The following is a 12,836-nucleotide window of genomic DNA, read 5'->3' as shown; positions in this document are numbered from 1 at the left end:
GTTTCAGGTGAGAAAAGTGCCATAGTTTAGTGTACCTGAGTGTAAGTAATGAATTTTAAAACTAGACAAACACTGTAAATAAAAGATAAGGTCGAACTACACTGTGGGTGAGGTTAAAGTAGAGTTTTCCTTCTGTTCATTCCTCTGGCTCTGTGAGGGTGTAGCAGTCTTGTTAGGGCCTACAACTAATGCACCTCCACCTCACGAGTCTCCTCTGAGGCGTCTGAAGACAACAACGATGATGTTTCCTGCTCTGCTGGTTCAGTAACAGCTACCGTGGGCACACGGCTGCTCTCTAAGATGCTGAAGTCGCCACTTTCAGTCAAGTCTCCACCAGCAACAGTTGAGTTATGCTCTAGAGATGTCATGTACTGCAGGTCTTCGTCCTCCAGTGTGGAGATGTCCTTTTCCACAGGGTATCCGTTGATGTGCAGGTCCAAAATGTTCTGGCTGGAGGCCTCTACTTCTGACCAGTGTGTGACCGTCTTCACGTAGCTGTCTGCAGCCTCGGTCTCGTCACAGATGCTTTCTTCATCGCTGACCTTGACGATGCTTTCATTTGAGGACGTCAGCGACTGGCTGTCCACATCGCTCTCGTCTTCAGTTCCACCTAAATCCACATCCTGTCCAACTTGCTTTTGGTCCATTTGTTGCACCTCTGGGATGCCGTTCACATCGTGAAGCGGCGTCTCCTCTCTGCCTGCTGATTCATCGCTTCTTTCAGCCTCTCTTTGCCCGTCAGGCCCTTTCAGGCAGCTGACATCTGCAGTGGGACCCTCAGAGCCATCAACATGTTCAAGGCAATTAACCTCTGTGATGACTGGCTTTTCAGAAACCTGCGACTCAGAGAAGACATCCTCCTGAACTTCCTCCTGAGAGCTGGAATTTTCTGTATCCTGTTCTTTACAATAATTGTTCTTCACGTCTAAAACGACTGGATTCAAACACTCGCACGTTTCTATATTTGCTGCCTCTGAGCCTTTCAACTGTTCAGTCTCCATTTCTGGTTGAAGAACAGCCTGAGCAGCAGGAACAGTCTTTTCTTCTGTATCTAAAGTCACAATACCTTCCTTGTCCTCTCCTTCTGTGCTCTCCTCCTCAAACACACTGTCCACACCACAGGCCACCACAGGCGAGTGCACCTCCACTGGAGTCTGAAGCTGACAGCTTGTCTGCGGAGACTCTTCTGCAGGGCTGAGACTTTCCTCATCATCCGGGTCGTTGCCCAGAAAGAAGGTTGCTGCCGGTTCACAGACGCACTCAACAACAGCCTCCAGAATGTTTTTCTTCTCCGAGATCTTTATGGAGGATTTCTCTCGTACTCTGTTGTCATCAGGGAGCTCAAGTCGACCTTCTGAAGGGTCGGGGTCACCACATGGGAAAAGCTCAGGGCTGACGGTCTCAGTTTGTAGACAAGGTTGATGAGGAGCTGGGCTGTTGAGTGGGAAAGAGGAAACACTAACTTTAACATGTGCGCAGGCACTTGAACCTGTCTTATAAAGCTGTTCGACAACACATCTGTGCCATAAATGTGATGCTACAGGCAGCAGCTGGTTAGCTTAGCTTAGCACAAACACTGTCTCTGCCTGAAGGTCCAAAAATCTGAAAACACTAAAGTCTGCTCCTTAATTGAGAAAGAAATTTAAAGTGGCACTTGTACTTAAGTACTTTTTTAGGAGTCCAGACTGTGTAGTACACTTTAGATCTCCTTCTGAACCAGCAGTATGACAGATACTGCACTAATAACCTTACACACTCCAACATTTACACAGTGATGCTGCAAAGGTAAAATATTCTTTTCACACCATCAGTTCTGTATCAGTGACTCCTCGTACCTTTCCATGGACTCATAAGAAACAGTCAGACTTGGCTCCTTGATGGAATCGTCATCATGAGCTTGCACAAAACCCTGATTTGATGAGGCGTAGGTCAGGATGGCGTCCGTCACAGAGTAGGGAGTGTGGCCCTGAACGCAGTCCTGGATGTGACCTACTGGCAGCTGTGTCTGCAGGAAGAGGTGGAGCTGACTGTCGGACAGACACACTGTGGTGTGCACCACTCTGTCGACACAAAGGTATAAAAATTATTTATTATATTCAACAGGAGGTTGATTTTTAGAAGAGGAAAAAGACGAACTTACTTATCCAGGAATACCTGAAGTCCTTTCCTTCTCTTCTCTAGAAAGTCGTCATTGCTGAAGGAGAAGAAGGATTTTCCAGGCAGGTCTGGGACCGGCCTGCAACGAGGGAAACATACAAAATGAGGATGTGTAGCCAAATCTGCCCCAGTAGTGTTTTTCTGTTAAATAACTAACACAGTGAAAGTTCTCCATACTGTTCACAAACATGAGAAACATTTTGTATTTTAACTAAGTCAGCGTTGAAGACAGATGATTTTGTTGCTAACAGCCACATGTGGTATGATCTCTTTAGGTTTTAAGTTGATGTGGTGACTGAGTTTTTATTCAAAGAAAAAAAAAAAAACTTTACAACTTACACCAAACCAGCATTTTTCTGCAGCTGCTTCTTCAGCCAGACAAACTCGCTGTAGCGCCGACGCACACAGGACGTCTTGGCAGTGAAAGCTTTACTGTTGGTCTGAAAATGAAAGAGAAAAGGTTTTACTCCCAGTGATACTGATCCCACAGTTAAATTGGTGTTTTTTGGATTATTGGTTAAACCAAAATCAGACATTTGAAGACATCATGGACGGGTGTGGAGTCCTGTGTATCTAAGCCTGATATACATCATGTGCCATTGTTCTCCAAAAATTATTAAAACACTGCTGTGAATCACACTGTCACATGTCCCTTAATTTCTATGAACACACTGTTTTTTATTTTGACTCATCTCCAAGTAAACACCAACCTGCAGCCACAAATCCTCACCACAGACCAAATGTTCTTTAATGCGCTGCTGACAACAGTCCTCAATAAATGCACATTTCCTCGCTGACGAGTAACTACAACAGTTTTACTAAAACACTCAAACTTAAAAATGAAATTCTACTTTCATGTTTAGTTTTTTATATATTTACTGTTTGATATCTACAAGGCAGGAAGCTGGAAACTATAATAGAGACATATTGTTGGTTTTGATCTTCTCTGAAGTTAATTATAACTAATTCAGTCTATTTCTGGTAACTAGTGTTGTGGCTACAGTGACTCAGTCCCAGCAACTGCAACTTTATCACATGTCAGATTCGTTCCAGTGATTTCATAATTTGTCATAATTAAAGCTGCAACATTTGATCAACAGAAAACAAACCTCCAGCTAGTCTGATACTAACAAGCTAAATATATGATGTTTAAAGAAGCATTAAACACATCAGTGAAAGAAATTAGATTTACTTTATACTGTATAAAGTATAAAAATCAGCAAGTACAATATCACCACTTTTTTCATGCAGAAACAGTTAATAACTAAAAACACTGCCCACAGCAGGCTGAAAATGTTACACTCAAATTAGCTTTACGCAGTTAAAAAATTTATATTTAGATATTTACTGAATTTTTCAGTGATAAGAGAAAAGGTGGATGCACGTTTTTAACTTTAAAGAAATTAATGTTTTTCTGACTTTAAAGTGTTCAGTTCAGTTCAGTGCTGAGCGGGTTTATGGGTTTTATACAGTGACAGACACAAGAAACTGATACTGATACAACCTGGAAGAAGCAGCAACACACTGAGCACAAACTAAGTGATGTAAGATCGCGTGAGTTCATGAGATCATTGAGTCAGCAGCCACAAACATGCATCTATGCTTGGCGTCTCTCTGCTGACGCAGCATTCCTCAACTCAAACCGATGCCTAGACAACAACACAAACTCCAGTCCAAACACTCACTGCTGCTTTTACCTTTCTGCTAGTAAAGGACAGCTACTGCTTTATTATTATTATTATATGTAGCACAGTCATTATTCTGTGCTGCTGTTTTTAACTATAATCACTTATCACACGCTCGATGCTTTTGCTCGTTACTGACTTGGTTTTAATTACTAATACTAATACTTTTATAATTACTGCCATGTTTTAATGTTACTATTATCACTTCTTACATTTGACCAAGTGACTCTGAAGACTAATCTTCTTCACACGCCCAAATTCACTAGAAAACAACAGCACAGACAGTCAGCCTGTGTCTCATTACCAACAGGTGTCACAGATTCTTGCAGGCACTCTCTGATGTGGGGAATTCCCAGATTTGCCTTTGAAAATCTCACAACCACCAAAAACAAGAAGTACACAGAACTACAGATTGTACAAGTAAAGGGTGGCTGTTGTGTGGCGTACGTCTGGCGGATCACAGCAAACAGCCAACGAGCACATAGGTTTTCCACCTGTGTGACTGGAAATAACGCTCCACACCAGCAGGTGGCGGTAGTCTGTATGTGTCATTCAAAAGAACTGTGCATATAAAAGCTTCAAAATATTACATTTGTACTAACAGACAACAGAGAAAGCGACAAGTATTCACATTAGAGAAGCTGAAACTAGAGAACAGTTGGACACTTCTCCTTTTTTCTGTCAATCAGTTAATTTCTAATGTGTTAGTACTTACATGTAGGAATATTTTATAATCCACGTATGAATTCCATGAGCCTTCGTTCTGGATGCGGGGATCTTGGACCCGCACTGCAACAAACTCCTAAAGGATAGAAACAAAATACATTAAAGGAAAGACTGTTTCTGTTTGCTTTTTTTTTACCGTATCAAACCAGCTAAACTAACTGAGATGTGGATCACTGTGTAAGCACGACACATGGCTTATCTACACAGAGATTAAGTTCTGCAAATGCTTTTAAACACACGAATGAACAGACTGTTCTTTGGCTTTTGTGAAGTGGACGTTAGCTTTAAACACAGGAGTAACCCTACACACATATCTTTAACACCTACCAACAGGACATTTTACATTTACTGCTGTGATTTAATATAGAAAAAAGAAAGAGAGTGGAGACTAACTTACATCTTCTTCGTGATTCCTGATCATCCTACTGAGTGCTGCACTGTAAAGATAGGAGAAATCCATAAGGAGACAAATCAATAAACTGGACAAAAAGCTCTGAATGTGTACATCCTCAATTGTGTTATCATGAGTTGTCATGTGTGAGTCAACAGAGAGCTGTTTGTCAGCTTTAATCACCACCCTCAGGCATCCCTCTTTGCCACTCGGATGATGCAAAGACTCTTTAGGGCTTTTTCAAACAGTATCAAGCTGTAATTTCTCGTAGACATACAGACATCTGTTGAGTCTTTTTACAGCTCTGTGAAATTCCCCAATAGTAACCAAGAAGTTCTTCACAGTCAAATGTCAGTGTAACATTAATGAAACACCTCTCTGCTTCCTCTCTGACGGTAAAGTCACAAAAGATTATTGTGCTACATATTGGTACCAGTACCAGTAATCAGGAGAGGTTTACCAATAAGGACTGAAATAAATTTTTTCCCATTTACACATCATCTCTTCTCTGGTAATTCTAATAATGGATTAGTTATTTACTTCAAATTGTAAGAAGAAATTCAATAACATTTGAAATCTTGTCTCGCCAAAATAAAAATATTATTTCTATAATGTTATAAAACAGAGAAATCAAATAATTGGCATTTTCCCTTGAAAAATAATTTACATGTCAGAATATCTGTCAGTTTGTTTTCTGGTAATAATTTATGACTAATCATTAGAGTGTTAATGCCAGTGAAACCATGGGGGTTTCAAGAGGAAAGCAGACAACGTCAATCAATAACCAAAGACAGAAACCAACTTCGTACCATTTTTCCATTTCTGCTCATTAACAACTTCAGCAAAACAATAACCAAAAAAGCCAATGAGCACTGAGGGCCTTCCTACTCCAACTTTTAAAAATGTGCAGTCGTGAGTGAATTAAACAACCACGAAAATGACAGAACACAAGCACATAGTGATGTAACGCAACTGCAAAGAAGCACAAGTGACCAAAAAAGGTGTCACAGAAAAAAAAGATAATTTCAACAACTTCAAAGATGTGAAAAATGACCACAAAGCAGCTGCAAGGAGACACTACGTGACTACGACGACTGCAAAATGGCCACGGATACATGAAATTTGATTTCCTCGACTGCAGAAGAAAGGAGAGATAATGCAATAAGTTTGACATTGTTCTCTCGTGCAATAAGAAGAAACAGACGGTGGTGGAGCTCGGCTGGAGAAAGACAGAGGACAAAAGCAGAGAGAGGGTGGAGGGTCAGACAGGTCACACTCATGTGAGAACAACAACCATCTGCAGCAGCCAGGACACCAGGCTCAAAGTCTCTGCAGGATTATCCAGGTCTCAGCTGCAAACACACATCTCTTCATGGACATATAACAACAAGAAACTGAGAAACTGAGACTCTTGACACGACCACAAATAACTGTAAAAACCACAACATGCAGCCTGCTCGCTGTTCCTTTCTTTCAGTGCAGGGGTGTGGAGTATCACAGGCGTGGGGGCCCTTTCCATTTCAGTGCCCACAGGCCTCCTGTCTCATTTTCCGCCCGTGCTCGTGTTCCCACATGAAAACAGAAACTGCTGCTGCTGGTTATTCCAGCTGGATCCTCATATATCTATGTAAAAGGCTTTTAATTTGAAAATACCTGCGAGAAGCTGCTAGAGTGTAAGAGCTTGTGGATCTAGTCTCATGATACAGTGCGAAGTAAATGAAAGTAAAACAAAACGCACTAAAGCACCACTTAAATGTCCAACTAACAGGTGTTGTAGTAAAGTTTAAAGTAAGTTTTAAAGCCTTGACTCCCCTCAGGCTGTCCGGCCTGAACCACTTCATTTCTAAAGTGGCTAAAGGAAACACCGATGTTAGCTAAAGGCTAACACACTTCGACAACGACTTACTTTCATAAGGTGTGTGTCAGCTGCCGAGGTTGTCTTCAGTCGGCTGCTGTGGATATTCTTCTGTGGGTCTGTGTTTTCTATTTATTTCACTAGATAAAGCTCAAACACAGCGGATTGTTTTTCGGAACAGCTCCTCTCTGTCTCCATTTCGCAAGTCACATCCAGCGCTGCTACGTCACCATGACGTAACGCTTTACGTGATCCTGCGTGCTTCCGATGGAAGGGGGCGTGGCCTCACAGAGCAATAACATTAATCTATTTCTAAAATAATAATAATAATAAAAAAGTTTTTTAACTATTTAACTATCTGATCTAGCTCTGGTGCCAGTAATTTATTTTATTGCACGTTGTAAATTTACTTAAAAAAGCCTCTAATGATACATCAAATCCACCTGGGTGTGATATGAACACCAGATTTGATCGTTTGCATAAAGGTGTTAAACTACAATGCAACAAATTTGCTGACCTAGAAAGGGAGGACAATATTTATTACTTCTTCTTCGTTTTATATGTCATAATCTAAATCAAATGTGTTCAACAAGCAGCAAATGAAAGGAGTCCAGTGTGGTCTCAGCTTAATATAAAGAACAACACAAACTTTAAGATCTAACAGCAATAACAAATTTAATCAAGACAATAAGTTAGACATAAACAGAACAGGGATTATTCATCATTGTAGTGAGGTGCTATGTGCATATTGATTTTGAGAGTGTGAGCTTGCAAAGATATAGTTAGAAATGAATTTAGGTAGATATAAATAAACACAGAAGTATAAATTAGAGTATGTCTGAATAGTAGAAATTAAAACTAACAAATACATTAGAGTGATCAGAGAAATATACCTATATAACATAAAGTGGTAATCCATGCCAGTTTCAGTCCATGTTGTTATTAAATCAAAGATGAAACAAATCCCAACATATTAATTTTCTTCTTTTATCTCAGTTGTTATCAATTGTAATAACAAAGGCTGTATCGAGTTCTAAAGTAATGTATAATAGAAGTATCTGTGAGTTCCTCTTGTGTTAATTAAAGTACTTTAAAGTATTTACACAGTGTTCACCTTCTGTAGCTCACAGAGGTCCGCTCCGTTGATCCAGTCCGCCGTTTGCTCACACTCTGCCACCGTAGATCTACAAATCACCGCTGCTCAACACCACACGCTGTTGTCATAGTGATGAGCAACATCCATGCGCTTTGTAATCGGTGAAACTGCGCGAGCGCCGCGCTCCGACGGAGCCGTGGACGTTTTTTCTTGTCTCGAACCAGACGAAGGGGCGGAAACGACACATTTCGCTGTGGTCAAGCTTCTGATTTTGACAACAAATCAACACAAACAGCGTCGCTATCACTGCCAGACACACCCCGCCGCGTTGTTTTATTTCGGTTCGGTGAAACTTTTAAAAGCAGTTAAATTGTAAGTCATCGGTGAGTTGAATTTTTGTCTTCCCTCCTCCCTCCAAACGTGTTTCATTTGATTGTGCACCAGTGCAACGTTAGCTAGCGGCTAATCTGCGTTATTTTCAATGGGGGGGTGAGCACCTCGTTTGCATTTAGTAAGAAGACACGTTTCACATCAAGTGGGGGCACTAATCGTCATTCTAGTCGACAGACATCCCTCAGTAACGTTATGTTAAGTTGCTAACGAGAAAGCAATATGGAGGAGACACAGCTAGCTGCAAACTGTGGGTCCCTTCGAGGCTTTGTCGTGCGCTGCTTTTATTTTTTCTATTTTCTAGCTAATGTTAGCAGCAAAAATCAACCTAAACCCAGGATGCAGTTTAGTTTCACCCCCCCTATTTAAAGTAGGCTGGAAGCCCGGCTTGTTTTACCAGCACCTTTGCGGATCCTCACTGTCGTTACATGCTGCGAAGCCGCCGCCAGGTGTTGCAAACCTCCTGTTGTTGATGCTGGCGGTGACAGGCACGGCCATCAGTAGCTCCCCGGTTCGCCTCTGCTTGATCATTATCAGCAGTAAAAGGAGAAATACTTCGATAGCTACTGTTTAATTACAGTGCATGTGGTTAGGGGCTTATTTTATGCACATCAACTGAGAGCTCTGAGTCCCCATAAGACAGTTTTACACCATGTCATAAGGTGCATGGGTAACTTCAGGCAATGCAGACTAAGCACTATTCTTAGGCTGACTGACAGTATGTTGATAATCAATGAATAATTTAAGCATAATTTAAAAGCAAAACATTACCATACATTATCTGCAGCATCCTCAGGTCAGAGGTTTCCCTCATTTTCTTTATGCATCATGTACAAAATGAAAATTAAATAATTATGTGTATTTAAACTTTTTATAGAAGGAAAAACTGTTTCCTGTTCAGCTCTGTAAGGTTCTGAAGGATGTTTTGTAGAATAATGATCAGTAATCTGCATTACCTCAGACTGTCCCCCGTGCACCTTTATATGAAATCCAAATCTCCAATGCTGTTTTCTCCTTTCTACCACCTTTATTCCTGCTTGCTTCCATCACGCAACAATCTTGACGTTGACCAGGAACCTGCTGGTCCCCAGGTCTACCTGATGAGTATGAGCCTGACTACAGAACCCTCTAACGATGGTCCTACTGTTACAGAAGGTTTTATATATTATTACTTTTACATATCATAAATGTATCACTTGTCCCTGTGTTGTAAGGTGTGTCAAGAGTCAAGGAATGAGTACAGTATGTGATCCAAGTGGCTTTTTAAATGTTTGTCATGCATTTGAACCTGCACTCAGCACATGTCCCAAACTGATGTGAACATCTTAAACTCTGCCACTGAATCTTAACACCTGCAGGCAGTAAGAGTTTTCACTTTCAAAGCTCATCTGCTGTGTGATATGGAACCGTGTCTTTCTGCTCATTCCTGCTGTTTGTCACCCATCAGAGAGCAAAATGACTTCAGCCGAGAAGAAGGAGAAGAAGGCGGATGATGTGGCTGAGGAAGAGGAAGAGGAGGAAGAATATGTGGTGGAAAAGGTTCTGAATCGGCGAGTGGTGAAAGGACGAGTAGAGTACCTCCTCAAGTGGAAAGGCTTCTCTGAGTGAGTGTGACTGAAGAGTCGTTATAAACACATTTACAGAGCCAATAAATGCTTTAATTAAATGCATAAGTACTAATTTTTGTGCACTTGTATGTGCAGTGAAGACAACACGTGGGAGCCAGAAGACAACTTGGACTGTCCAGATTTGATTGCAGAATTTCTGCAGTCCCAGAAATCAGCACACGATGGGAAGAGGAAGGCAGCCGGAGACGCAGAAGGAGACGAAAGTAAATCAAAGAAGAAAAAAGATGATGTGAGTCCCAGTTTTTTGTGTTAAAATCCATAAATAGCTGTTTATCTTTGTTTTTACACAGTGAAGAGTTGAAGTGTGCAGAGAGCAGCATCAAAAACAAATTGTAGAGCTGCGACTAATGATTATTTTCATTCTCGATTAATCATTTAGCCTGTGAAACATCAGAGAATTGAAGGTGACGACTTTGTACCAAGGCAGATACACAAAACAAAAACTGCAAAGCAATAGATGGAATTTTCTGTGGGTTGAGTAGTTTAACATTTTACCACAAAAGAACAGGTAAAACACTGAGCAGCCACAGTAAAACCAGTGGGATGGAGAGTTGAAGGTGGTGAACATCAAACCTCATCAGGTAAACATCTTGTTTCAGTGCCCACCTCAGGCCAGATCACTGTTGCTTGTGGTTCAACGCGGTTTCCCAGCTAGTAGGAAATTCAGGAGTTGACTTCAACAGTTCTTTAGTTTGGTATCAATCAACTTGCTACAGGCCTCCTGTGTTGTACACATGTAGGATCCTCTGTGTGTGGTCACACACCCACTGTACAGGCTGAATCCAGATGTTCAGACTCCACTCGTTTGCAGACGTGTTCCCAGGTCTCAAGAGGCCTAATGTTGACTTTCTGCAGACTTAAGGGAGTCTACTTGGTGTCCCCTCTTTACCAGACCTGGTAAATTGAGTAACCTTGAATTAATTGCAATCCACATATGGAGGACAACAATATTTACCCATAGAATACAATACAAACCTGCAGAGCTCAAAGGATTACAAACAAATATTAGCAAGTCGGGACTTGAAGAGCACTTGTCTGGGGTGAAAAGGGTCGGCTGTGATCCTGACTGCACGTCTCCAGGTCCTGGAGTTGTCCAAGTTCTGGGGTGATGGGATGCAGCCGATCACCTTTTCAGCGGAGTGGATGACAGCAGCTCGACCTTGTCACTGGCCGTGGCTGCAGCAAACCAGACTGTGATGGAGGAAGTGAGAATCGCTTCTATGATGGAAGTGTAGACGTTCACCAGCAACCTCACAGGGAGGTGGAACTTCTGCAGCTGCCAAAAAAGTGCAGCCTCTGCTGAGCCTTCTTGGTGAGTGAGCTGATGTTCTGCTCCCACTTGAGCTCCTGGCTGATAGTGGTTCCCAGGAAGTGGAACGACTTGACAGAGGTCACCGGAGGGTCACGCATTAAGCTCCAGTTTGTTCATGCTGCACCACGACACCAGCCGGTCCGTCTCACCGACTCGTCTCCATCAGAGATGAGGCCGATGAGGGTGGTGTCATCTGCGAACTTCAGGATCAGTTCAGTCCAGTGTGACTGATTCATTGTCTCGCTATGATTCTGCATCCTGTCAGTGTGGCCGGTCGACATTCAGAGGCAGCTGCAAACACTGGAAGTTGTACTGCAAGACTGGATATGCTGGATTTGTGAGTGTAGTTTAGCTTTACATAAGCTTCAGTTTCAGGGGACAGGGTTGAGATATAGGAACCCAGACATACTTCTGTTTCTTAATATGTATGCAAATAAACCAAAGTTGCATTTTGTCATTTGATCCTCAGACAGAGAAGCTAAGGGGCTTTGCACGAGGTCTGGATCCAGAAAGGATTATCGGTGCCACAGATTCCACAGGAGAACTCATGTTCCTCATGAAATGGTTTGTCTGCCCTCCTAACTGCTGAACTGGAACATCAGTGGCTGAATAGCTGCCCCCGTTGTTTGGGAATTAAATGTGTCATTAAGGAATTTGTTTGTTTGCACAGGAAAAACTCTGATGAAGCTGACCTGGTGCCGGCGAAGGAGGCCAACGTGAAGTGTCCGCAGGTGGTCATCTCTTTCTATGAGGAGAGACTCACTTGGCACTCGTATCCCACCGAAGACGAGAAAAAGGACGACAAGAACTAACACAGGGTGGGAGGGTCAGAGGGAAAGGGGTAAAAAACTGTAGTTTTGAACTTCATTGTACTTTCAACAAGGGATTCGGAGGGGGCAGGGTTCAGAGAGGGGGCAGAGACAAGCAAGATGCCACTGGACTCATTCGTCTTTTGGTGTAGTATCATTTGACTCTACTTTTATCTGGATATAATCTAAATGTATATATGCTCCCAGCCTAAATGAATGGTAAAACGCAGTGTTAATTTCCAGTATCCATTCCAGTTTTAAGAGTCGCTCGCTAATCCAGCATCGTTTCACATTAACGTTAGGTCCAGTGCTCGGTCATCTTGCTTTGACGTATCAGTGAGGTGATGTTTTTATTTCATTAGTGCCATTTACTCCATTTGTTGGTGCTTTTAGCGCTGATCTGTCATCATAGCAGTCTCCTTGTTTTGCCTTGTTTTTGTATTATTAGCTCTTTTCAGTGATTCGTTTGGTCGTAAACTTTGTAGCGTTTTTCATAAAAATGTTCTGCTTGTCGGTTTTGGAAAATAAACCACTTTTTGTTACTGTGCCGTTTCCTGCTGTAGTCACTTAATAAAACAGGATTATTACAGGTGTGGGGGGGGGACTAGTCGTCATTAATGATGAAAAATGTCCATCCCAGTAACAAGAGTTTTATTCCACCAACAGTTCAAAAATATGTTAAATCCACTCTAATGCAAGACTGAAACAAAGAGAACTTGTACATTTGATAAAAATTATAGAAGTCGCTGATTAATTGATAAACTGACTAATCTTACCCACTTAATTG

General features: G+C 41.8%; 2 protein-coding genes across 3 annotated transcripts; one reads left to right on the top strand and one right to left on the bottom strand.

Annotated features, from left to right (window-relative positions):
- Positions 1-127: 127 nt before the first annotated feature.
- On the bottom strand, positions 128-7,033 carry snx11 (sorting nexin 11). Its single transcript, XM_026351326.1, has 7 exons — positions 6,866-7,033; positions 4,966-5,005; positions 4,558-4,644; positions 2,497-2,597; positions 2,141-2,236; positions 1,836-2,060; positions 128-1,434 (listed from the first exon to the last, which is right to left on the bottom strand). Exons 2-7 carry the CDS (start codon positions 4,987-4,989, stop codon positions 186-188), a joined length of 1,782 nt encoding a protein of 593 aa, XP_026207111.1. The 5' UTR covers positions 4,990-5,005; positions 6,866-7,033; the 3' UTR covers positions 128-185.
- Positions 7,034-8,107: 1,074 nt separating this feature from the next.
- cbx1b (chromobox homolog 1b (HP1 beta homolog Drosophila)) lies at positions 8,108-12,592 on the top strand. Of its 2 annotated transcripts, none has more exons than XM_026351332.1 (6): positions 8,108-8,282; positions 9,374-9,455; positions 9,748-9,904; positions 10,004-10,157; positions 11,710-11,804; positions 11,911-12,592. In XM_026351332.1, exons 2-6 carry the CDS (start codon positions 9,401-9,403, stop codon positions 12,050-12,052), a joined length of 603 nt encoding a protein of 200 aa, XP_026207117.1. In that variant the 5' UTR covers positions 8,108-8,282; positions 9,374-9,400; the 3' UTR covers positions 12,053-12,592. The 2 variants fall into 2 exon arrangements, with proteins under 2 accessions (XP_026207117.1, XP_026207115.1); XM_026351330.1 differs by having other exon boundaries at positions 8,108-8,293.
- Positions 12,593-12,836: the final 244 nt, after the last annotated feature.

The sequence above is a fragment of the Anabas testudineus genome, chromosome 19 (genome assembly GCF_900324465.2).
Source record: "Anabas testudineus chromosome 19, fAnaTes1.2, whole genome shotgun sequence".
NCBI lineage: Eukaryota > Metazoa > Chordata > Actinopteri > Anabantiformes > Anabantidae > Anabas > Anabas testudineus.
This window is presented reverse-complemented; position numbering and strand designations above follow the sequence as displayed.